Source organism: Anopheles bellator, chromosome 2 (genome assembly GCF_943735745.2).
Source record: "Anopheles bellator chromosome 2, idAnoBellAS_SP24_06.2, whole genome shotgun sequence".
NCBI lineage: Eukaryota > Metazoa > Arthropoda > Insecta > Diptera > Culicidae > Anopheles > Anopheles bellator.
The window spans coordinates 43,085,508-43,111,147 of NC_071286.1; the positions used below are offsets into that span (position 1 = coordinate 43,085,508).

Consider the following 25,640-nt stretch of genomic DNA (forward strand, 5'->3'; position numbering starts at 1 on the left):
CCGGTGACTTGAAATATTGAGAAGAAAAAAACCTTGCCCGCCACAACCACCGTGGTGTCCTTTGCTGACAGCTCAACAGCTATCCATTAGCGTTGCCGGCGCGGAGAGAAGAACTTCAGGACCTGTACCACGCTGCAATGGCCCGACGTAGGTTGAAGACATGACAGGAGAATAAACATCAATTTCGGAAGGCTCGTTCTGGAAGGCAGAACCAAGGCAACCAAGAAGCGTTCGAGAAACGAATCATTGTTTCTCTTGAAACGACAGTTCTCGAAAGAAGTTGGTGGCCAGAAATTGGTACCCTCGGTTGAAAAGTATGCCGGTAAAAGTTGTGACCGGAAGTATGGAACGGCCCGCGGGACGGCTCCGTTTTCTAGCCGCCAGTTCCATTCGGTAGAAAGTGTCAAGTGCTGGCGAAGTGTGAAGGTTGCAAGAAAAATGCTAAACGGCGGATCGTACGGAAGGTGAAAATTGTCGCGCTGTCGAGTGTATGTAAATAATGTGTGCGGTGAAAACGGCGTAAATCAGACGGGCTGTGTGATGACATTTACGCGGCCGTCCGCCGGAGGCAATCTCAGCCAACACACGCAGTGTAGGATCGGTTTGTTTGACCAGCGCTTGATGACACCTCGGCGTGGGGGCAAATGTGTAGGGGAAATGGCGTCCAAACAGGTGGGGTGGCGGGCAAACGTGGTGCAGGTTTGCGGTGATGCTGTCATTAAAGTTGGTGATCAAGGAGCAAACATATGTCAACTAATCATCGCCGGGACGATGCTGACACTTCGGCGAGGTTTAGTGTTGCACGCTCGCAGGACTTGGTTGCTGTTGGCCACAATCGCTGTACTGCTAACCGTTAGTGTAGGAACCGTCGGAGGATCATACAGCGATACCGACGATCTGATCAACGAACTAGATCGACCTAGTAAGTATCATGCCACTACTTTCGAAGATCGGATACAAATTTATCAAAAACCATCAAACCACCCATTATGCTTTAAGAGCTTAAGAGTCGTTGTTACGGTGAAACGACATCCATCCTCCAGGGTCCAACGTTATCCTGATATTATAAACCATCGGTCAAGTCGTCTGACAAAACGTGTGCACTTATGAATAAAACGTCCGTTCAATGACTGAGGTGGAAAGTTGCGGTGCTGGAGGAAACTTTTACCGGACGGCCCAGCAGCTCGATGCAAATCTAGCACACCACGGCGCACGTGTCCATAAATCAAACACCTTCTGGAACAGCAGTGACATTTGACTGCTTGTTCTTGAAAAGTTTCCCAGTTTTGTTCTCTAAAGTTGTAAAAGGGGACACTTTAGCAGGCGCACGTGGAAAACCGTCAAGTGAATTTTCACATAAATGGTACACAATTCCTCCAACTTAAGGACAATGTTGTTACAGAAACGGCAGAAAATGGCCACAAACGCTGACAGTGCTGTTTAACGAAGTAGGGTGCTAATCAGCAAAGTTTTTTCCCAACCACCACAATGGAACTGCCCCAAATTGGGGGACTTTCTGCGGAAAGTTGCTAACGCTTAATTGTAATGCTCGATGCGGCAACGAATTGTGGACACAGTTTAGCCAAACGTTTGATGTGTTTCTTTTCGTTAATTGTTGTTGGTGAATTGCAAATGGATGCTTACCACCACAGCCCTTTAAACTGCTGACAACGAAGGAAGGCAACTTTCCCTCCAATATTTTCTCCAACCAGGTTCAAAAAAAAAACAAAAATAGATTTCCAAGCATTGGCTAGAATTCACACATATGGTACCGGGATGGCTTCTCCAGACGGGGGAAATCACAAGAACACGCTAATGAGCTGTCAAATAGAGTAGCTCAACTTCAAACGTTTTCGGCTGCCATGGGAGAAATAAATAATGCTGCTCCACACGCAATGGTTTGCTTCCGATGTAGCGTAGCTAATGTGGTAAACCACCACTGCGAAGAGATTAGTTTCCAGAAAGGGAAGCCTCCCGATATGGACATGAAAGCTGCAGATCCGACTTTACTGCTCCAGCGACGCATCGCACCGTACGTCATGCGTTCAGCTATTTTTCAATTAACATTCCAAAATAGTCTGACCGAAATGTTATTCAGTGGGGTTTAAAAAAAATTTAGTTGGTTTTCGCTTTAGGAAGGCCGGTAGCTTGGCCTTAGACCCGCAACCGACACTGATCGGGCTAGTGTCTTATCAATCGAAAAAAAAAGCTATCTGCACGTACCTTACTTTCGCTATTGAATGTTGCAAGCAATCGTGGAACGATTTCTACGATGCTTGAAGGCGGCTCGGCCAGACCAGGGGTTGATTCCCTTGCTCTTTGGCAATTGGCAATGGCAATGATGTTCCTTGGAAAGTGCGGAAGAAAATGACCGCGCGTTGAATAATAGATCCTAATTCTCTTAACATGTTAATTGCAGGCTGCATAATAAATCATCGTTTCGTTTCCTATTGTTTGGACGCGCTACCGATTCCTTTTCACCAGCCTGGTTCCATCGTCGTCCGTCCGTCGTTCACGGTAGAAACATGTAGGTTTCGAACATGTTCACAGAGTGAACGAAGAAGCAACAACTGCGCTAAAAGCTTCTGTAGCTTTACGTATGAGAAGCTTATTTATGCTGCCCTCAGCGATCGTCGTGCATTGCCGGTAGGGACAATCACACCAGCGTCTCAGTCATGATGCGAGCGAACTGGAGGGAATCATCGGCCTAGTTTTATGTGCTTCTGGGCGGGTGTCTTTTCGTAAAAGGGAGCCGTACTTGTATGTTTCGCAAATCACCGGCTTGCTCCAGAATGCCGGTGATTTGCTGCGACAAGGACTATATACTCTTCTAGTAGTGTTTTCGAAGGATTTTTCACCACGGTGTGCACGTCAAACTGAGCCAAGGTCCGTACCTCGTAGCATGAAATGTTGATGATAGCACCGTCATTGCATGATGCAAGTGGTACACCACTCTCCTCAAAACTTTCCATTCACATTTCTGTGTTGATGTTTTCCAGAAAACTTTCGGAATTGTGAAAACCAATTTATTTGATGTTTGATGAGAACTATTGTTAAGTTAAAAGTTCATCTATCGTACAACGTTGTCTTGTTTTTTTAACTGGCTATTGAAACTATTGTTATGAAATATTGGCTTTTCACGCTGTTAGCAGCCTATTTTTCATCGGATGATGATTACCTACCTCAGCGACAGATATCTGTATTTTGTAATTATTCGGCACACTACCATCTTGATGAATTCTAGCATTGGATTTTATAAATCATCACAACGACCCATTACACGCCGGGAGCTCATCCTCATCCGCTGTAACTTGCGGAAACACGGCCCAGTGACGGGCGGAAATGTGACCACAGTCGTTCCTTCAGGGCGTGAAGCCAGGGATTCGGACAAAACCGAAAAAAAGAAAAGCCGACTCTGGGGAGCTGGAGTTTAAATAAACTTCCGGTGAATTTTCACCAACGTCTGCCCAGTCAAACCAGCAAACACACCGCCTGCGGCGTGTTCACGACTTTTATTCATGATGGCGTGCAGGGATGATCTTTTATTTTGAAGCGCTTTTTCGTCGGATGTCGGTTGGCTCGTAGCAGAGCCACCACCGGAATTTGGCAGCCACAACCGAGCGACCGAATACACCGGCCACCCATTTTGGCGAGAACCATAAAGGTGTCTCGTTCACTGTCGTTTTGCGGAAAATTAAAAGCACTCAGAAAAGTGGACCATTCCCCGAAATGGTGCGTGGGCCCCCCGGAACCATTACAGTCGTTGGGGTGGGTCCAGACAAAATCCAGGAGAATATTTCGTTTGATGACACAAAACTGTACCATAGTCGAGGTGATAGCGACGCGACAGGATTCGAAACTCATTTAGAATCATTTATCATCTGTGGTTTGCCTTTATTTACCGCAAAGTAAGCTCACGTTACCTCATCATCTTATTGGGCTTACTTGACACATTAAAAATCGTTTTGAAATGCTATGTTTTTATCATTATTAGTTTCTTCAGATAGTTACGAAATTATTGCATTCTGCAAACACATCACACTTTGTACGATTCCCCAACTTGCCCGCCGCTGTCTTGTGAACTCCGTTGGAAGCATATTGCAGCGAGTCCATTTACCATCAACAAGCGCAAGAATGCATTTCTACGGTGTTGCTATGAACCAACAAAGGGTCAGTGCGGAACACAGTTACAGGCGGCCAGGATTTTCCAATTATCGTCACTGGCTCTTGCCGAGGCCCGAGTAAGCTTAGTGTCGATCGATCGATTGCAAGCGAAAACCGCAAACCGAGCGTTGTTTTGATGTGAAGGTGAGGTCTTCCTTGCCAGGATATCGGGTTGATTCTATTTTTAGCTCCGATCTCCTGTCTCCTGTGTCTCCTACTTGTTTCCGGATGTTGGTCAACACATTTTGAAACCGCTCGTTACTATCGCACTTCTCCAATTGTGTATGGACACCATGGCGTTCGTTTGGCAGACGGTGGGTGGCAATGAGTGTACTAACAGGAAACACTCGTCTGACCGTCTGAAGTAGCAAGCGATACTTTAGCGAGACCAATTACTGTCAATGACTGAAGTCTGCTTCTGAGGATAGACATGCATACCACGTGAAATAAACTAAAGGTTGTGGCATTTCGTGTCTTAATGAAGAATTTTTCTGCCACATACGCAAGCAGTGAGCTCGATTTGCGCTTTGGTGTAAAGATCAATAGTATTTTTGTGAAAAGCAAAACACATCAATGACACACGGAGGGAGGGTTCTACACCGACACAGCGAATAAAAATCAATCGCTTACACGGAAACGTTCCAATTCAATCATCAGTCAGCCCTACAATTTGGCCTTTCCGCTGGGATTGATTTGATTTATGACAGTACGGCACAAACCCTCCCCAAATGCGAGACCAAAGGGTAGAACCGGGCGGTCTTTGCGCAACACTGCGTTCGTCAATTAATTACCGCCTGCCGAAGGAGGAAAAGAAAATGTAGAGCAATGGGGAAAAAGGGCACACAACCAGCGTGGTGTAGTTTCGCGGGGCGTGGACTTTATTTCGACTGGATCTTTGAGTCGCATCGAACCCTGTAATCAGGTTCATCGAAACTTCACGCCACCGATCGTGCTGGGTGGGGGGTTCAAACGGACCAGCCATCGTCCGCGGAGTCCGTAGCTGGCAATTAAAACGGTTCGGGTTTGCTTTGGGTTCGCGTTTGTCCCGCGTGCCGGTGACGACGTGGTGGTAGGTGAGCTCCCCGAGAACACCCCGTTCGGTCTGCCGGATAGAGTATAGCACCATGGGCCGGGATTCGTCGGTTCGTTCTTTCACCTGCTGCCGCCGCCGTGGTTCCACCGCTCCCGATATTGCGCTATGTTTACTTTGAAGCCTTGAAAATATTGATTTACTGCGCGTCAAAGGGCAGGGCTGAAAACGCGAAAACAAACCGTGGCCCTTTTTTCGGGTCACCATATTTTTACGATGCCGGTGGTCAGCCGCCACTGAACACAGAGACGGCCCTGCCAACCGTGTTCGTTCGTTGTAATTTCCTTTGATTGAAATTTAATTGAACCTTCAACGAGGTCTCAGGCACAGGCTCTACTGCTGTGCTCTTACTGCTGTGGTTAGCGCTCGGTTCCGAGCGGTTCCGATACGCTAAATACATTCAGAACATTGAGAAACGGAAGAACTATGCGATTGTGGTGTTCGTTTAACAATTCCATCGCCTAGAAGATACAGTTCCAAAAAGTTTCCACCGGGAAACGAAACCGGCGGCATTCCAGTGAATGTTTCTGAGCCCATCGCAATGTTGCAGGTTCCGTTTTTCGAACTTTCCAACTCTGGCTCTAGAAAGAATGGAAGGTATTTGGCCATTAGAAACAATGTTTTATCGAAACCCCACCCTGGTTCGGTTTCGTGGTACTGTCCAAAAGAAATGCGCCACTTTTCTCGGCCGTTCTCCGAAAAACTAACCAAAATTTCGTGAAATGGCATGAAATTGTAATTCAATGCTCTCGGAGCGCCATGAATAGCGCATGAATCACTGCTCTGCTGGAATGGTGGCAGAAATGCCATTGCATCGAAGAGTTTCAACCAGGTAAAAAAAGGATTACCACTATCGTCGAACTATCTATCGGATTGTCGGATCGGGCGGAACAGTTGCAGTGCACCAACATAAGCAAAGGTCAGCGAAAAATAGGTAGCACCTTCCGCGCAGCTAACTTATTTAGTGAGTGGACTTGTTGCGGAGGTTTATCTTTTACCGACCGAGCAGACCAGGTATCGCAGGACGATTGGCCCCACAGACACTGGATCACATGGAACCCGGTGCACAGGTCGGTTCTGCTTGTCGGCGTATCGATTCTGCCCGGGAATGAGTAAGCCATTTCAGCCATCGTACCAGGGCCCTGGTCAAGGCCGGGCTTTAACAATAAACCACGAGTGAAGTAAAATAAAGTTCAAATGGCGGAACGGCTTCGGTTGAGCGATGTTCGAAAGGTTAAAAAAAGAAATGGTGCCTGGAAACATCCACCGTCAGCGGGTCGGTGAATCGGAACCTTCAGCTAGGACCAAAAGGACCGGCGCTTCATTGAACCTCTCGAGTGCTGCTTTTTTGTCCTCACCTCCTCTCTTGCACAGAGGAATCTAATCATAACTCACACCTCGCGGTCGGTTTTGCGACAAACCTCTTCAGAACTGTCTTTTAACAAGCCGCTCCGCTTATGCAGCATGATACACCTTTTTCGTTTTCTGTCCGTTTCCTTTACTTTCAGTCCCCGTTACGACCGTCAGCGGAGTGCTGGGCAAGCAGGCTAGTCTTCCCTGTGATATTACGCCACTGGAGCGGGACGACGCCGTCTACATGGTGCTGTGGTTCAAGGAGGACGACAACGAACCGCTCTACAACTTCGACGTGCGCGGCCGGCAGGTGGCCCAGGCACGGCTTTCGTCTTCGGACAAGTATTTCGGCAAGCGGGCGTTCTTCCGCGCCACCAGCCACCCGGCCCAGCTGCTGGTGGACGAAATAAAGCTGCTTGACGAGGGCATGTACCGGTGTCGGGTTGATTTTCGCAACTCGCCCACCCGCAACCTAAAAATAAACTTCACTGTGATAGGTACGGCCTGACCTGGCGCCTCCATTACACTAATTACAAAAACACGCTTTGCCGTTTAGCGTTTGGCGATGTTTCATACAATTTGAATTGGCTGTGCTGTGTTTCATGTTACAAAATACTCGGTATCGGACACTCGAACTCGGTATCGAAGTGCGCTTCACAAAACCGGCCTTCCGTTTTTTCCCCCTTCCAGTACCGCCGGACCGTCCGATCATCTACGATTCGAGGCGCCGAGAAAAGGCCAACACCGTCGAGCCGTACAGCGAAGGAAGTGACATCGCGCTAATATGCGAGGTCAAAGGCGGTAAGTTGTGGTGCGCGCTCCGCTCGCACTCAGAGCTTGCTCATGGTTTCCCGTTCCCTACTTTTGCAGGGCGACCCAGACCGAACGTCACCTGGTACCTGGACAACAGTGTCATCGATGAGTCATTTGAATCTCGCCCGGACGGTACGACGGTCAATCATCTGTCCTATCCAAACATTGGCCGACAGCATCTGGACGCCCGGCTGATGTGTGTCGCTAGCAATACCAATTTGACGCCACCCAACAATAAAGTTGTCGTCCTCGATGTCAACCGTAAGTATGCGCGCCGGGGAACGAGAATATGCAAATTGGGAACTGACGCCCGTTCGGGGCCCGGGTGATTATTGTTGTTCGCAGTGAAACCCGTTGCTGTTCACATCATGGCGAAGGAAAAGTTCGTGTCGGCCGACAAACGGTACGAGATTGAGTGCAAAAGTTCCGGCTCCCGGCCCGAAGCGGTCATCTCGTGGTGGAAGGGAACCCGGATGCTCAAGCGGGTCACCAAAAATGTAAGTACTGGACCGTGGGGTTTCGTGGAAGTGCCAGGAGTGCCCAGCCGGAAACTGGCAACCGTGTACCCGGGCCCCGTGAGCGAGCGATGATTAAAGCGATGTTGCAAAAGAAGGGCCTAGAGTTTTACGACCACCACACCAAGTTCGGCGAGATGAAGGGAAATCGATAATTAATGATTTGAAATATCGGGCCCTATGATCGTGAGTGCTTTCGCATAAATTCGGCTACAATCGACCGGTGTGGCTACAAATTTGCCCGTCCACCACGGGTAATTGGGTTCCCTAATTATCTGCAACAGGACGCGCATCAGCGCAACCCTTTGCCAGACTCGCCAAAAGGCGCAGTCCACTGGCAGCAAATAATTGACTAAGCCAGGTGAAAATAATGGATCATAACCCGGGGTCGGGTGTGTGTTTAGGTGCGTTTTTGGCAACATTTTTCACCGGACAATGGGTTCACCTTCCATCGCTGTCCAATTAGTTGGATCTAATTGTGCGAATTGATTTGCGTTTCGTCAGCGACCCCAAGAGGGGGGCTAATGTGGATATTACTAAGGGAGTGAAAAAGTGCACCCGATGATTTATTCACTAATTAGCGTTATGCGGAGTTGCGTAGCGGACACTTTATTGTGATAGAATCCTGTTTAATAAACTACGATTTGTACGGCAGATTTAAAGAATCCTTGTGGCACCTTGACAAGTGAGGCATCATTGTTCGATTCTGTTGATTTTCGAAACGAAACGTAGAAAAGGCCCTTCCTTGCGGCACAATGATGCGCTGCAGCAACGAAATGGAATCGGAAGTACTAACAAAACGTGATTGAAATATGAAATGGGACCGCCACCGAAGATGGAAATGGTGGCCCGGTTCCGGACTTGCCTACATTTTTGCAGGAGCTTTCCATTCCGCCATCTTTCTCACACGTAGCGTTTCTTTTCGTTTCTTCCGCCACAGTTCTCGGAGACCGGAAACCAATCACTCAGCGTTATATCGTACACGCCGACGGTGGACGACGACGGCAAATATTTGTCCTGCAAGGCCGAGAATCCGCTCATTCCGGACAGTGCCATCGAAGACAAGTGGCGATTGGTGGTGCATTGTAAGTAGCTTCCCCGTAGAACGAAGAAAGCAGCGTTCGGAATTGAAATAAATCAAAGCCGTGCCCGCAGGGAAAAAAACATTAATTAAATAGGGTTAATGATGGCTTAAAAGAGTTACGGCCGCCGTGAGTGCCCGGCAATCATCTGTTCGTCTAGAATTCGTCGAGCAATTAGGCTAGATATGAAAAAGTTTTTTCCGTAAGATTTACGGCGTTGCTCGGTAGCATGAATAAGTAAATTGGATTCCTTTCCGGCACCGCCACCGCCAGTCCGATGTTTACTACCCCGATGGGGCGGATGGAACGGGAAAAAGGAAATTGGATTTCTTTATGGCCAGAAACAAGTTTGTGTCAGTTTTGCCATTTGCGTTCGATCGCTACGCTGAACTCCGTTGCCCGGGAGCGTTTTTACTACGGCCAATAAATACCGAAATCTTTCTAATGCCATCATCACTATCAGCAGCAATCTGACTCGGGCTTGTTTGGAAATTCTCCTAATTGAGACGTGGACATAAACATCGAAATGGCAGAGCTGTGCGTACCGCTCTCGGGCAGCTGTTATTTGTTGCTACTCACACTCCGCGGGCGAACGGAAACCGATGCGGAAAAGGCTGACGGGGAAAAAGGACCCGTCGCAGTGCTACCCTGTAAATTAACTTGTTTCTTTTTTTTCGTCTTTCGACAAGAAGAAGAAAAGTTTCCATATATTCTTCAAAAAGCTCTAACTCGAGGCGACGGCACCCGGAGACGATGGAGTTGCCGTTTTTATGCGAGCTGTGGGTATCTTAAAATTCGCCTTTTTTATCACAATGCCTGCGGGCGCGTGGATTGGTGCGTGCGCATGTTCCGGGCTATTTATGGTTTGTACCCAACGTGTTTATGCAACCATGAAATGATAAAAAGCAGACACTTGAAGTTGTCTCTTCGAAAGTTTTTATGCTTGCGCTCCACGCACTTCTTCGGGCAGAAACGAGACGCCACTTAACTCCGAGTGCAAGGACGCCTCAGGAACTTTGTGCCTTGTCGGGCGGGCCGGGGAAGAAATCGGGCTACGCTGGCCCAAAACAAAACCGAAAGTCTTGGCAAAAGTGCTGCTGGTGCTGCTCGTAAATACGTAGGAAAAAAGAACAAACTTACGAACGAACGAACGGCGTGAAACATAAAACTGCCGTCTCCGGCCGGCCGGTGGACTAGTAGATACTTTAGGGCGCAGGGAATTCCAAGCATGTAACGTAATAAAACTGAGAGCTCGCTACTCGAGATGCTTCGTGCATACTGTAGGGCACTCGGGCGGGCCGAAGAAATAAAGAATGGTAAAACATTTGCATCGCAGGTCAGCGGAAAGAATGCTCCAGAAAGGACGATAGAGTGGCGGATAAAGCGAGAAGTGTTGCGAAGAGTGCTTAGCCAGCATCATGCTGCAGCAGCCCAGCCAGTGGTGCTGTGATAGTCGATCGTATAAATAAGCCGCATCGGCGATCATGAAGTGTTCGGTGTTTTTCTAAATGGATTTTGCATTTTCACCGCCAAAGTTCACTCTGTTGGTGCTTTGTTTTGACCACATCCGTGCACAATAACAAACTGTTGACCGATGCGACGAAGCAATATCAATCGGAGTGAGCAATTTGGAGCACCAAGAGCTGACGAGGGTTGTTAGATTTTCATTGACTGATTATGGAACGTGCCTCAAACTTTTCGTATTACGTCTATTATGATACTGTTTATTCGATTTATTCTGTTCAACAGACATGCCAATTGTTACGCTACAGATGGGATCGTCTTTGAACCCGGACGATATTAAGGAGGGCGACGATATCTACTTTGACTGTCACATACAGTCGAACCCCAAACCATACAAACTGGCGTGGTATCACAATGTAAGTATATGGGGCAACGCTGCACAATCACAGGGTCACCTTGGTATAGCAGGTAATGACCAAGCCGAATCGCCATCCAATAGAACCAGACAAAACACGGACAAAGAATCTACAATCTAGAATACAATCCTTAAGAAACCAACCTTCACCATACATTACGAATCAAGAAAACAATAATTCCAAACATACCAACAAATAATACACAAGCAATAGACCGACAAACCCATTGACAGAAGCTCGAACGGAACCAACAAGAGAAATTGCACAATTCTCCGTAAAGAGTTCGTTCAAAATGTTTGAACTCCTCGTGAACAGAAGTTACATCCACTAGAAGATCATAAAAATAAAAGAAAAACCCAGAATCTGAATAGCCGAAAAGTAGCGATGTAATTATTAAGGGAAACAATAAATATTTTTCATTTTGTTTACGCACATTAATCGTATATTTAGTTCATCAATCCTGAGTTAATTTTCACGTTTCTCTTAAAGGCTATTATGCCAACAAGAAATTAGTCTTAAACGATTTCCATGTTGGATTTCAGTGTTTAAGAGAGTTTCATTAAGGTTCTTCCATTTCCACAAATACTGCACGCAAATGTTAGTACTCAAAGTTTGTGTTGATTGGCTCATTAACATTTGAGTCACAAATTATCCCCCCAAAAAGTACCTAAAAACTAGCATTAGCATCATACGACAAGAAATGTCCTCAACCAACGCAACCGTCACACCGTCTATCGGCCCAGTGCCGGGTGCGTAAATGCTTACCCACGACTGTGACTTACAAAAGTATTAAAAGCAGGTGCCAACCCAGAATATGTTTTATGTTCAAGGACATACAATTAAATTTCGATTTTCTTCGCCATTTCGCGGGGTTTATTAAAAACGGCACAGAAAATAAAGGCGGCTGGCTGAAGAAGTACCGTGTTCCGTGCGGTTGATTTTATTTTCACTTTGCCTCGGTACACACTCGATGTAATCAACGCGAGGCACGCGTAGTGCCAAATGTTAAGTCGCCCAAAAAAGAGTGGGAAATGCTTAATTTCCCACCTGTGCGCCGTTGACGAAAATGGTAGCGTCATATGCTCACGGTTTCCCTTTCTTTTTCTTTCTTTTTCCCATGGTTCCCGTGCGTCTTCGGTCGTCGTCGTCGACCGCCGACTTTTGGGTGGGTTGCTCCTGGCAGGGAAATGAGCTGCATCATAATGTCACAGCTGGCATCATTCTGTCGGATCACTCGTTGGCCCTGCAGAGCGTTTCCCGCAACCTGGCCGGAGATTACACGTGCATGGCGGCAAACACCGAAGGACGGGGCACCAGCAACCACGTTACGCTCCGCGTGCGCTGTAAGTATCCGTCTGCGGCTTCTCGTGATAGGTTATTTCATTAATTTGCCCACCGGCTCAGCGCCCCATAAATTTCCATTCTCATTCACTTACTGTCCCGTTTGCTTAACCAACTTTGGCTGAGCCCTTTGCTCAACGAACTTAGCCCACAAAGCACCCACCATTTTAGTGTCTTTCGGTATTTGCGCCCTTTTAAATAACAGTTCCTTTGGTTTAATGAGGACGCTTTGCCGTTGGCTTCAAAAGGCACTACAAAACGTGGCTTCTGTGCCCAAAGGCATCGATAAAGTTCCGGCGTCAATAGCGGAAGAAGGAACATTTTTGCATCGATCGCCCGAGGCTGCGCTGGAGTTTGAAAAAGTTTCGCAGTCTATAGCTAACTTCATATGCACTCCTCCGACATCCTGCAGATGCGCCAGTATGTGCGACCGACCGCGAAGAGCTACTGGGTGCGCTAAAACACGAAACACTGCAGCTGAAGTGCGAGGTCGATGCATCCCCGGCGGCCGAGTCCTTCCACTGGACGTTCAATTCATCCGGCGAGCAAACGGAGCTTCCCTCCCGGCTGCACTCGAGCGAGGTGAGTAGATGTTCTGGACGCGCCACGAGCAAAACGCTGCGCCGCTTGGCAAGTGGCAAGTGTTGTGCGGCGGATGCGGAACAGCCATGTTTTAAAGCGGTAATTTGATGCCTGGTTTCATTCCTTTCTTTCCCATTCATTGTTGTGCCCGGGTGCACCCTAATCCTCGGCCCTGCCAACCGGACGGTCCTTATCGGGTGCATCCTTTAGACCGGTTTATCCCGACTTAATTATACGCCAACATCCGATCTCGACTACGGCACCATATCCTGCTGGGGAAGAAACGCCATCGGTGTGCAGAAAAGTCCGTGCATCTTTCAAGTGGTGGCCGCCGGTGAGTTGGAACGAACGAACAACGACTTCCCCGGGTTTTTTTTCCTAACCCCACGATGTTGGAGCCACATATAATTTCCTACCATGGATCAACTTCTCCGGTTTGTAATATTGTTTTATTGTCACCAATTCCAGGACGCCCGTTCGCACTCCAAAACTGCTCCGTGTCCAACCAGTCCGCCGACTCGCTGCACATCGAGTGCATCGAGGGGTTCGACGGCGGTCTGCCACAGATGTTCCTGCTGGAGCTGGTGGAAGTGCCGATCCTGCGGTTAGTTAGGAATTTGAGCTTACAGGTACGTTATTGTCGCCCGCCTTTCGATTCCAATTGCGATCGGTCCGGCGAATCCTTCGCGGTGCAGTCGGAGAATCGATCGCATTCGCCAGTAACCCCACATCAGCATTGAAGAGCAAACGTCGTAATCGATTGTTGCTCTTGCATTTTTCGTCCGAGTGAGCAAAAATCTCATTTTCATCTACTCCACTCTGAACCACCTCCCAGTGGCCTTTCCACCTGCCAGGGTGGCGACGAAGACGACGCAAAAAGTTGGTTCCGCAACGGCCGTAGCGCCAGAGTTGCGGCTGCCATTGCACCAGTGGGGCCCACTACACAACACTTGAGCTTTTCCACTGACCTGATTTCGCTGCGCTCTGTGTCTCTCTCTCTCTCGCGTGCGCTCTGTCTGTCTCTCTTTGGCTCTCTCCTGGGTGGGCTGGCCAGGGCAGTAGCCAACAGGACAGATGGGTGTGCTGACGGTTGTGGAAATTGGAAAATATGAAATCATAAAAATGAAGCAGCGGAAACTCGTCCACGATCCGTGGCTCCCAAGCGTAAATGAGATTTTTTTCCGTCCCGTCAAGACACACCCTTTGAGTGCGCATGAATGCGGAACCGCCCGAGTCCACCGGGGCGGGTATTTGAAATGCTTCAGTTCTTCTGAGATCCCGAAGGATTCCAAAACTTCAAACCGTTCAAGCTCTGAATGCGCGAATCTATTGTCGTTTTTATTATTGTTGCGTTGGGTCCAGTTTGTTTATCCTTCCTTCTACGAGGAGCATTAATTGTTCCCTAATTAATAATGTTAGCCGGGTCCCGGGCGAAATAGTTGTTGTTTCAAACAGCAGCGTTGCTCGCTTGCTGAAAGGGAGCATTCTCTGGATTCCGCAACTTTCACGAAACAACTCACAACAGCTGGGGTGTTGGTCTTGGTTCATCCGCAGCACCCGCCGGTACAGTTTTTCATCGACAACCTGGAGCCGGGCAGCTCGTACCGGATCATTCTGTTCGCCGCCAACGCCAAGGGTCGTTCCGAGCCTGTAATAATAGACGACATCACGTTCAAAGGGGTGGCCAAATATACAGGTCAGTACCGTGACGAACTATGCGGGAGCCTCTATCGCGCCGGCCGGAGTCCATCTCGATCGGTCACAAATCCGCCTAATGAACGTCTCCTTCGCGTGTGCTCCGTTAAGTGTGTTTGTGTGTGCTAAAAATGTGTTGATCCATTTTCCAGGGGTTTCCAACGTTATGAACGTTCCGTTGTCGCCGGTCCTGGCCGCGCTCACACTCACGGTGGCCGTCCTGTTCGCGGTGGTCTGCATCGTGCTGGCAACGATTTATCGGCGACATGCGAGCAAGTAAGTATCGGAGCCGTCCTCCATCAATCGGCGAGCAGAGTATACCTAGTAATGCCGTTCCCGTGTTGCCGCAGGAATTCGGGCAAAAAATTAAAGTCCGCCAAGAGTGCCCAGCTGACCTCGACACCGGACTGCCAGCTGGACTCAACCGTCCATCATCAGACGCACGATCCGAACGGCATCCAGACGCCCCTGGTGGACAGTGCCGGGGCGCTGGGGCGGCGGGGAAGCCCGACCATGGGTGCGGAGCCGCCGGATGGAGATGAAACCGACCCGGACGTGATACCGAACCAGTATGGTAAGGCGAGTGCCGTTCGCGCACTGGGACACCGTGGCCCAGTTTTGAAGGAAGCAGCGCGCACAACATTAGTGCTTCATGCTGGATCCTTTTTTTCCATGTCCATGTTCCGACAGAGCGCAGGCCACCAAAGACCACACTCCCGACGCCCCTGTTCCGCAGTCCGTCGGCCCGGCTGATACACCGAAACGGCGGTGATCATCTGCTGCACGAGGAGGAGCGCCATTGTGATGGGTCTAGCCTAGCGTCGCTGACTGGGCTGAACACCGAAGTACATCATTATTCCTTTAAGCCTAGTAAACAAATAGTAAGTATGTCCGATGCTGCACCAGTCCGTCATTTAGTGCGGTAATTCGGGCTGCAGCAGTTACGGGCGATGGAGCATCCTCTGGATGGAGTCCTTTCTTCTCCGTTCGCTTTGGCTCCGGACGTGGAAGAGAGCTAGCTTTCCACACCTTTTGCGGCGCGGACTTGTAATGTCATTCTTTTCCGTTTCGTCACCCGCAGAGCTACGCCACGTTAGGCCGAGCCAATAACAGTAGCGTCACCTCGACACTCAGCCCGCTAAGTCAGCTGCCGTCGACGGGCACGCTGCCGCTGCCGTCACTGTCGTCGATGTCGGTCACCGGGGTCGGCGCCGTGGGGAGCCTCCTCAGCAGTCCGGCCTCGCAGTCGCTGGTCACCTCGACGCTGAACGAGTACCGGTTTCGGCCCGAGGTGGTCACCACATCCAATCGAATACAGGAAAGTTGTATATAATGTATGATAGGCGGCGCCCGTTTAGTCTAAGTGTTGTGTCGACGGTCCCAGGCCCTCCCGTGTGTTCCTCCGAGCCAGGGACGATTGCGAAGCGATTTGTGATTTTCCGGCTCGGAAACGTGTTTTCCTTGGGCCCAGGGTCGGCCCCGAACCGAACCATATCCTGACGAATCTCCGACCACCACCATATCGTTTGGTCCGCGTTTTGTTCGAAGGACACTTTCGTGCCGGTTTTGTGCACCGTGGCTGTGTCCGTGCGTGAGTGTGAGTAATTACTGTTCGTAGCATATCGTGTAGGGCTTTCGTTTCGGGCGGAATAGGTGTATGAAGTGAACTGTAACTGTAGAGTCAACGGTTGGTGACGATTTCCTTCCGCTGTATATTCTTTCTGCGTACTCGAAACCGTTGAATCCCGCCTCACCAGGTCCCAACCTCTTGCAGTATTATCATCCCTTTCATATCAATCCACCTGCATCCACCCGCATCCCGGCGATGTACATATCTATTTTAACGAACCACACCGATCCTTCCGCGCAGTAGTTGGTATAATTGTATCTCGGTTAGGATGGACCTCCTGGTGAAGCGAATTTAGACCCACGACTGCTGGCACATGGGGAACGATAACGGATAACGGTGTGTCACATATCTAAAACCGAGCCAGCTGGCGGAGCAGCTCAGTTGCAACATTCAAGATATTGCGTTTATGACTGGACAATAATGACTCAAGAAACTCAGAGTAACAGCGGAAGCGAAAAAGCGACCCGGAACCACCACCACGGTGACGGCTGAATGGGGGAAATCAAGCAAACGGACTAAACTCTTCGTCAAGCAAAGTGACTGATGCGTGCCCGCTAGACTTCCGACCGGGCAAACTGGAGGCAAGGTGACAACCAACTTCCGGGACCTCCGGGTTCGTCTTTATGAACTCGCCAGAACGTAGCACAATTTCTCAAGACTTATAGGCAATGCTGCAAAGCTGCTGTTTCGCGCAGAACTTTGGGCGAAACTAACGTGTTGCAAATCCTCCTGTGTAAATCGATGTAGTGTAAAGCTAAACGAACGTAGGGCTGTCGGTTATCTTGAAGGAAGAAACGGAACGTAAGTGACGGTGAACGAAGCGGCCATATCGGACGGTTTAGTTACATTTGTTGTCCCCCCAAAATTAGTCCAATCACCGATATCAGCGAAGCACGAAGGAAAGCGTTTTAAAGGACGTGACGTAGAGAGACAAAGAGAAAGAAAGAGAGAGAGAGAGAGAGAGAGAGAGAGAGAGAGAGAGAGAGAGCAAAAAGCCGAAAACAAAAAGTGTACACATCATCCGGAACTGGAAACTGAAAACCCATTAAGATGAAAAATAAAGAACTCTATGGTTTTCCACAAATGGTGCTGCTTACTTAAAGTGTAAACTACCGAAAGAAGGATCCCGGAAATATATTGTTCTTACTCTGTGAATCGTTTCCGCCGTAGCATTATTCGAAATGTTCACCAACATTCAAATGTAGCGTCAACTTGAGAATGTTCAACAGTCGGGCAATCTGTTTCCAATATTTCAATCGTGTTCCTCCTCTTCAATAACCGGCTAAGCGTTAGCGGGTCCGCGTGGTCCTTTAGCTTTTATGATCTTGAGAATAAGTACAGTCACCAGTTTACCATACCAGCAGTGTCAGCCGCGACTCCGCTTGGTCTCTTGGCAATGGGGATCGAAACATAATCAAAATCACTTTGCCTATTGATTACGGGCGCCTGGCGCGAGGGCGACTGCTCAGCTACCGCCAGTCCAGGTTCGTCCATTTCCAGCAGCTTTTGCCACCATCAAATCTTTCCCGGGAGTCGTTGTTAGCGGTAGCGCTTGCAAAGGAAAACAAAAACAAACGCAAATCTTTGGAAAGTTTCCGTTTTCCACGCCGATACAAAGAACCGAAGGACCGGGCTGCATGCTGAATTATTTATCAGTTGGAAATTACCCCGGAAGGGTAGGTCACCGGCGTGTACAGCACTCACTGGCGACTGGGCCAGGTCGGGGGGCCCGGGCCAGGAAGCGAGCGGGCCGTTTTGCAAATTTGCGCTGTTTGCCACACTTTAACAACGTAGCGCCGGGCGTGGTGAAAGCGCCCGTTATGCTCCCGGACTACCCCAAAAGACTTTGGTCTTGCGCCTTATGCGGCAGTCTGCGGCGACCCGAGTACATTAGCCCCGAAGCTTCCCAAGCTGAAGGATGTTGCTTCTGGAATAATGCTACTCCACTCTAAATTACCCGCCCAAGTACGATTTCGTCAAAACATTGACATTTCGCTTTCTGCGTGTGAGCTTCCCGCTCGGGAGTGTTGTTCAGCATTCGAGGAGGGCCACTTTCGGGTTAAACAAACGATGAAGTAATCCAATCTTCCGACACCGGCATCGACGGCGTCTCCGAGGCACGATTTGGGATTTCGGTACGGGGTGTGTTTTTTCTGTACCGAAAATATGTGATTTTGGCTTTCTAGCCTTGCGATTTGGCGCGATGCGAGCCACAGATAGTCCTGGAAACTTTATAATTAATACGCTACTACCTCTAGCAGTTTGTGGAAACTTGTGGTTTCGCATCATCGAGGAGCAACATACTGTGGAAAAGCGCTACAAGCTGGCTTTATTCTGTTCCTTGTCTGCTGTTAGGAGCTGTACGGTATTAGAAGTGTTTTAGTAATAGCGATTTTGATAAAAGAAGCCATCGAGTTTGATAAAGGAATTCTTTGTACTCCTACAGCGCTAACAACAAATAATATGGAAAATAAGCCTAATCAAAACCCTAGCAAATGCAATGTTTGTTTTATGAATCGATTTATCTTAATGAGCCGAACGCCGAACATTCTTCTAAAAGCTTTTCTTGTTAAAAGATAATCTCACAAATCATACATTACTTAGCAAATTATGCTTCCGAGCTACGGTACGGAAGCAAACAATACAGTAAGAGGATGGAAAAGTTTTAATTGCTCAATGATAATTGCTTTCCAAGTAACCGCACAACCATTTCAGTTCGCGCAACAGGATTATGGGCGCAACCTACGGGCGCAGTGGCCGAACGCAACGGATACTTTGAAACCGGGCTAACATCGAGGAGCCGATTCCAGCCGCCAGCCTGTATCATAACAAACTCATTGAACTTTGGACGGAGAGCAGTCAGAATCGGAACCTTGCAGGCGGGGAAGACGCCACCGGAACGGCTGGCCGGCTGGCGGGGCTGGCTGGCAACATCGTATGCATCAACTTCATAAAACTAAAATTAAACTGTAAGCGGTGCAAATTCCATGACAGCTCGACTGTAGACCGACCGGGGTGCCACCACACGGCTCGCCCCAATTTAGATCGACGTGGCTGGCGCATGTCAGGGAAATTGAGAAGTTGAACATTTACCTGCACAGCCCTGCACAACTGTTAATAACTCAATTAAGACACTTGCGTGACTGGGGCTCACCGTGGCCAGGCCGGCTCTAGTGTGCTACCGGCCACCGATAGTTTCACACTTTACTCAATGGAACCAATAATTGTGCAGGAAAGCCGTGCGCAGGAAGCGGCTTGCGTTGCGCTTTTCACCGTACTCCTGTCTGGCCACAGTGTGTGGAACGGAGCGCGTTCGGGGCGAAGGAAAAGTTCAGAAAAACCAGCCCCAAACATCACTCCTGGAGTTTGATTAGTTCTACCCATAAATGGGTTTATCACGGTATGTGATCATGTTTCCCGCGTGCCCACAGGGTGCAGTGTGCATGCATTCAACTTGATTGGCATGCCATAATCATGTAATTGATTGCATTCGTCGTGCGAAGCCGAACCTATCCGCACGTGGTGTTATTGTAGTGCAATGTTTTACATTTTATAAATATCTGCTTTTGAATAGACGAAAACAATGTGGAGAACACTGAATCATTGGGTCGAATGTTCGGTTCGGTTGAGTGCGAAACGTATTTTATAATTCGAATACTCGGCTCGGCTGCTCGGCGGGTTGTTTGACTTGCAAATTCCGGCGCGCTCTCGCTCCTCTCTAATGTTTAATTAGCTTTTCTGCAATGTTTACTTTCCAACGGAAAATGATAATCATAACTGCAAAAGCATCAGCCGTGGGCCGTAGTTGGGCAGTACGGAGCGGAAAAATCCGTCCTCTAATCCGTATCAACAAATTGTCTTATCGGCGTTGTTACATATATAAAGTCGCCAGAAGCCACCGTGTGTGTGGCTGATGTTGTTATTGTTGGCGAAGAAAAACAAAAGTGGCACTGCAATCACGACGATAATTAAAATATTAATTATCACACCCACCTTTTAATGATAAATGAAAATTGTCGTTTGTTTTCGCAAATGCTTCCTGACTGATTTCGCGATCGCATCGCTTTTTTATCGTTACTGCTGTGCGCGGCCTGCAGGGACCGGGCGGCCAACGAGAGACGGGGGGCAAGTAAAGGCGCGCATATAATGAAGGTTGCAATTAATATTGTGGATGCGATTTTATTTATTAATTCCTGATTCATGCTTCGAAGGGTTTCGATTCATTAAGCGAGTGGTGTTTGTGGTCGTGCTCGTGCTCCCGGTCCCCGGTTCGGTGCGGGGGTCCGAGAGTGAGAAGTCGGACACGTGGACGAAAAACTGTTTTCCCCAGCTGTGACAACGATGGCGAGTGCAGCGGCGGTGGCACGTTATTATGCAGGGCACTGCTGCTTTTACTGCTTTCGGGACAACTTGCAGCACGTCGTCGTCGTCGTCGGGGCCGCCCGTGCAGGAACCGTGCCATTAATTTGGGACCATGTGAATTGTACTTCGGCCGTGGGTGCACGAAAATGGGGCTAAATAAGCGCGCGCTCTTTTTCCGCGGCTGCGCCCTGCGGTGCGCCCCACTTCCTGTGCGGCCTTCCCCGATCCGATCCGGTGACGCATGGCTTCCCGTTTCGGAACGGATAAATGGGAAATGAGAAGCAGTTGCGTCACTAATTCGTTAATTTTCCATTTTCATTTAATGTGGATATTTATATTTATTATTACTGAATAATTCATCGCACCGCGCGCACGTTATGGAGGCGCCGGGTTTATAGCCGTTTATTCGAATTCTCAATTTTTATGCTACCGGCCCAGCACGGGGACACGCGGTCTGTACATAGCATCGCTGGAAGCATGTTCTCGTGCGCTGTGTGCCCGGTTGGCTTGGTTTTTTGTGTCACAATTTACATTTCAACAGCGACTTGTGCGATACGCGTTTTCGATGGACATTTTATAGAATCGTTAGCCACTGAAGAACGGTGCCTCCGGTGCAGTCAAGCATTGCTCGGAACCATTCATTGTCAGGGGAGATTGAAAACCATTAGCTTGACCCTGGGAGCCTTTTACGCAAGGTTTAGAAGTTGTCCATTGCAGCCATCGGTTAAGCTCGGATTGGAAATTTTGGAAGAAGCTCGTAGCAAAACATATCTGCATGATAAAAGAACCAAGCTACTATCAAATCTCAACGACACTGCAAAATTGATGTCGGGTTGGTTGGGAATTGTTTAGGAAAATGTAAACATGGCTGGTTTTAAGTGACGTTCTTCGGCACAAAATCGGTCAATCTCCTGGACCAGGGCTGACACTTTTCATCGGTGCCGGTGATGCACTAGCTACTTTCTTCGGCGCATAATTCGGCGGCTCCAAAAGAATACGAATTTCACCAGCTGACAGATGTTCCGTTATCTCAATATGCAAATGCCACCGGCACTCGCCCGGGGGCAGGGCGAACAACAAGGGAAATCTTGTCCGTAGTTGAATTAAATTTTCCATTTATTATTTCTACTCCCGGCCATTGTGGTGTCTTTTGGCACCTTCATGTTGCTTCAGCTCTACCGTTGAGTGCGGTTGAGTTAAGTCTAATTTGCTTGCCACACCGGGTGTTAGCCGGTGGCTTGACCCCCTGCACTGCTCCGATGTAGTACCATTCGCGCCAAATGGGTTCACGAATAAAAATGGGTAGCTGCACCAGAAAAGGTCATTCGAAGCCAATTACAATCCGACCGACAACGCGCGCTATGTAGCCTGGGGGACAACGCCGGCGCCGGTCCTGGCAGAGGTGGACGCTTCCGGAACAAATTTGGTATCAATTTCAACTGGTTTCCGGATTCTGGACACTAGAAGGCGGGAATAATGGTGGCTGACTGGCTGCCCACTCGGGGATGCCCGATTCGGGTGACACCGTTGCGATGGCCGACCGGTGCCAGGAAGCTTTCAAAAGAGTGTAAAATTATTCACGGCCCAACGGGTTTCGCGGTGCGATGGATGTTGTTTGAAGTGGTGCAGTGAAATGTGATTTAATTTCATGCCAAATTTAACCGGCCGGGCCCGACAATGATTGGTGTTGGTTTTGGGGTTTCCGGCAAATATCAGCGAGCGTTGGCTTCGTCACCAACAGGACAAAAACGAGGAAATGGTGTCATGAAATATGCCGAAGAGCCATTATTTATGATCTGGCTCAATTGTGGAAATTACTCGGGAATGCTTTTTTATGCGCAACTTTAAAGTGAAATTTTCAAACACTAGCCTAGCTAGTGTTTGATCCTTTCAACCTAACGTGCTGCGGTGCAGGAGACAATATTTAAGTTTCGGCTACGAAACGTGTGTTTACTGAAGCTCATTAAATCCATCTTACGCATCACGCTGCGTGTATTTAATTTGTCAAAACTCCGGTCCCGCTCTAAAGAACCCGACCACTCAAATCGTCCTTGTGGTAACGTCATTAAGCCTAATCACATTTCGTACCCGTTCCCACTACACAAACATAATAAGTGTCTTGAAAGAGAGAGAGAGAGAGAGAGAGCGTCTTTGGAACGGGGATGGAAGGATCGCCTAACGTCATCGACTTACGAACGGTGCCGCCAAGGCGAGTGCTGCCGAAGCCGGTACACGAAAATGCCGTCACATTTTCCGACCACCACACCAGTCAAAGGAAGAGATTTGTGTGTCAATATAACAAATTGATATCCATTTACGTGCGACCGGTACATCGGTGGACCACAGGCCGGAGCTTTTTCCTTTCGGAACCGCCCGCCGTTCTGGGCCCTCTTAATAGATTGTCCCAAATATATCATCCGGACCGGGAGTTCCTGCCGTGTGTGGGGGGGAAAGCATAATCCTCTGCGCGCACACGGAGCACGGTTCGCCGCTAAACACTTTGCGTATGCAGTGCTAGTGCTAGGGCAAACGAGCAAATAATAACAACCCGTGGGCCGTGGGCCAAATAAAAAGGGAACGGGCTCCCTACGTACCGTTGTGTTGAATAGCGCCCCGGGAGCCTGTCTTTAATGGCGGATCGCCCGCACTAGTCCGGGCAATCGGAAGAAAGCCCAAACTCTAATAACATTAGCATAAGGTGAATTATTTCCGCGACATACAGTGCGCCAACATGCATGCGTACGGTCAGGTCCCGAAAAAGGAAGAAAAAAGAAACCTCGAAGAAATGTACGGCAGTGCCGCTGGGAAGTCGTCAAAGTCGAAGTCACTGGGGTTGGTGGTAAACCCACCGGTATATCCGAACCACATTGTCCGCTCCGAAAGGACGTCCGGGGAATAGCTTTATTTGTCCCACCAATAATAACTTTATCAGCGGCCAGAAAGGAAACCGTCCGCTTCCGCTGGGCAGGACCCGCGCCGAAGGGCCAGCCTTTCGACTACGACGAGGTCCCAGTCCCGGCAACTTCCGGAAAGGTCATCAATCGAGCACCTCAGACGAAAGGACTCCGCGTCGATTTGGACTCCGCCGAATCTGATTGAGACATTCGGTCCCTGAGTGGCTCCGGTTCCGAAATTTTCGTGCAGCTATTTTTGGGCTGAGCATAAAATTCTCGAACCCCCAGGCGACCCTCGCAGCCATTAATGTGGATTGAGCATATTATTTTTATTAGTTTCCGTTCGTGGGCTGGACGCCGCCTGGGGGGACGTTGGGCGGAGGTGCTTCCGGGGCTAAGGAAACGGCGGTGACAAAAGGCGTCCCCGGCGATCGTCGCCCGGCGGTGGCGAGAGACTCCATTAGAGATGGCTTTTGAGTGATGATTGCAATTGCGTGGCTCCTTTAGAAAATGGAATAAACAGGAAAAGGCTTTACTTTACGACCGTTCCAGTTTGGAAGATTTTTCGTTTCACTTTTGCTGGCTCCGGTGGCCCGGTGGGGGCACGCAGTTTCGGCAGATGGTTGCGCACCGGTTCGAAGGACCAATGGCACCAATGGTGGTGCACCGAGGACACAATGCGAGTTACTTTATGGCCCGTGACGAGTTTGATGCAATAAATTTTAATTCACTTTAAATCCAATTGAATTGATTTACGTGGAAACCGCGATGTGAGAGGATTGGCGGGCCGCACCGTGGGTGACGGAGAAATGGGACGGAGTGGCCGCTGATGAAAGTGAGTTTATGTGTGCGGATGAGCGCCGGCGTTAAGCCACGGCCCACCACCCGGGGTGGGGATGAAAATTTCATTAAACACTTCAAATAGTAAACTTTACCGATCATCCACTCGATACTTTGGAAACGGCGTGGAGCCCGCTGGAGCAGGACCTGCGGCCCGGCCCGAAAGGGTAACCGAGAGAGGAGATGATGATGGATCTCTTTTTTGCTTCTTTACGCCAGATCGTTTTGGGTGAGTTGATGATAGTAAGCTTTGATGTAAGCCCCGGTGGGGGGTCTCTAGTGTCTGGCGAAAGCACCGCGCGCCATAAATTAAATTAAATTAACTTGTTTTATTTACTTCCTCGGCACTGGCCGGCCGGTGAAGAGGTTGTCATTCGGGACGATCGGTAACGTACGGTTTGATTTGCTTTGGTTTTGGAGCCGTTCCGTGCGTCGTGCGAAACTTGAAGGACACTTCAGATAGCGGGGTTAAGGGAAAACATTTGCTTATCATATACCGTTAATTCAATTACAATCGCATCACGGGGTATCGTTTACCAAAAACATACTAATTGAAAAGATTGGTGAAAGCCGAACCGAAAGTAACTAAACTACCTTTCGCAACTCGTGCGGATCGTACCAGTGCGAGTATGATGAAAAATGCCCATCCTTGTCTGAGCCACATCCTGGCGGATGGTGGCTGACTGAAGCTACCCGATGACGGCCTGTTGATGGTAATTATTTCTTGCCCAGGATGTGCTGCTAGGTGAAGCACTATGCAAAGAGTAAGCTGAAACAATACTTCATCAGAATTACATCGCGCTCGTTACGCTACGGGCTACACTTCTGCTCAAGACTATAGGTTTGGAATAGACAAAGTCTAGCGAACGTTTTAAGGAAGTGGGAGATAGAGATAAAAGTAAGACATTGATTCGAATAGAAGATTATTTGCGTGAAACGAACAAGAGTTCTGATTCTGAATACGACTTGATGTCCAAACTGTCAGAGGGTTCGCACCAAAATCTGCCAAAACTTTGCGCATAACTGTGGCCCTCCAAAATCATCCCGAGAGCCTCCCATGCGTTGCGGCTAGGTCGCTGAAATCTGGTCACTCATGGGAAATTATCGCCATTCATCGTAAGGGCTGTACGCTGCACTCGTTACAGCGTCCTGGACCAGGACGGTGAAATGTAGTCCGCATCTTGCTCGGCAACTCCAGCAGTGCAGGGCGCGCGTACGGTTTCACCCGACTCGCCAGCCGAAGCTTTACACCAGCAAGGACCCTAGTGAAGGGCCTGTGTTACTGCGATGTGTCACTATTTTTTATGTTATCTGCCAGTGAATGTGTCCTTCTAGGGGCGACGTTTCGACTACAGCTGTTGGGTGGTTTCGCTAACCTTACTGCCAAGACCGTTGTTGG

At 48.9% G+C, this 25,640-nt stretch overlaps 1 protein-coding gene across 1 annotated transcript; it reads left to right on the forward strand.

Moving 5' to 3' along the window:
* The first annotated feature begins 771 nt into the window (after positions 1-771).
* LOC131207576 (nephrin) lies at positions 772-15,896 on the forward strand. Its single transcript, XM_058200195.1, has 16 exons — positions 772-922; positions 6,763-7,104; positions 7,298-7,408; positions 7,478-7,681; positions 7,766-7,917; positions 8,876-9,020; positions 10,767-10,897; positions 12,081-12,240; positions 12,651-12,820; positions 13,031-13,154; positions 13,289-13,449; positions 14,375-14,516; positions 14,668-14,791; positions 14,866-15,089; positions 15,206-15,396; positions 15,597-15,896. The coding sequence occupies exons 1-16, from the start codon at positions 772-774 to the stop codon at positions 15,846-15,848; spliced, it is 2,784 nt and encodes a 927-aa protein (XP_058056178.1). The 3' UTR covers positions 15,849-15,896.
* Positions 15,897-25,640: the final 9,744 nt, after the last annotated feature.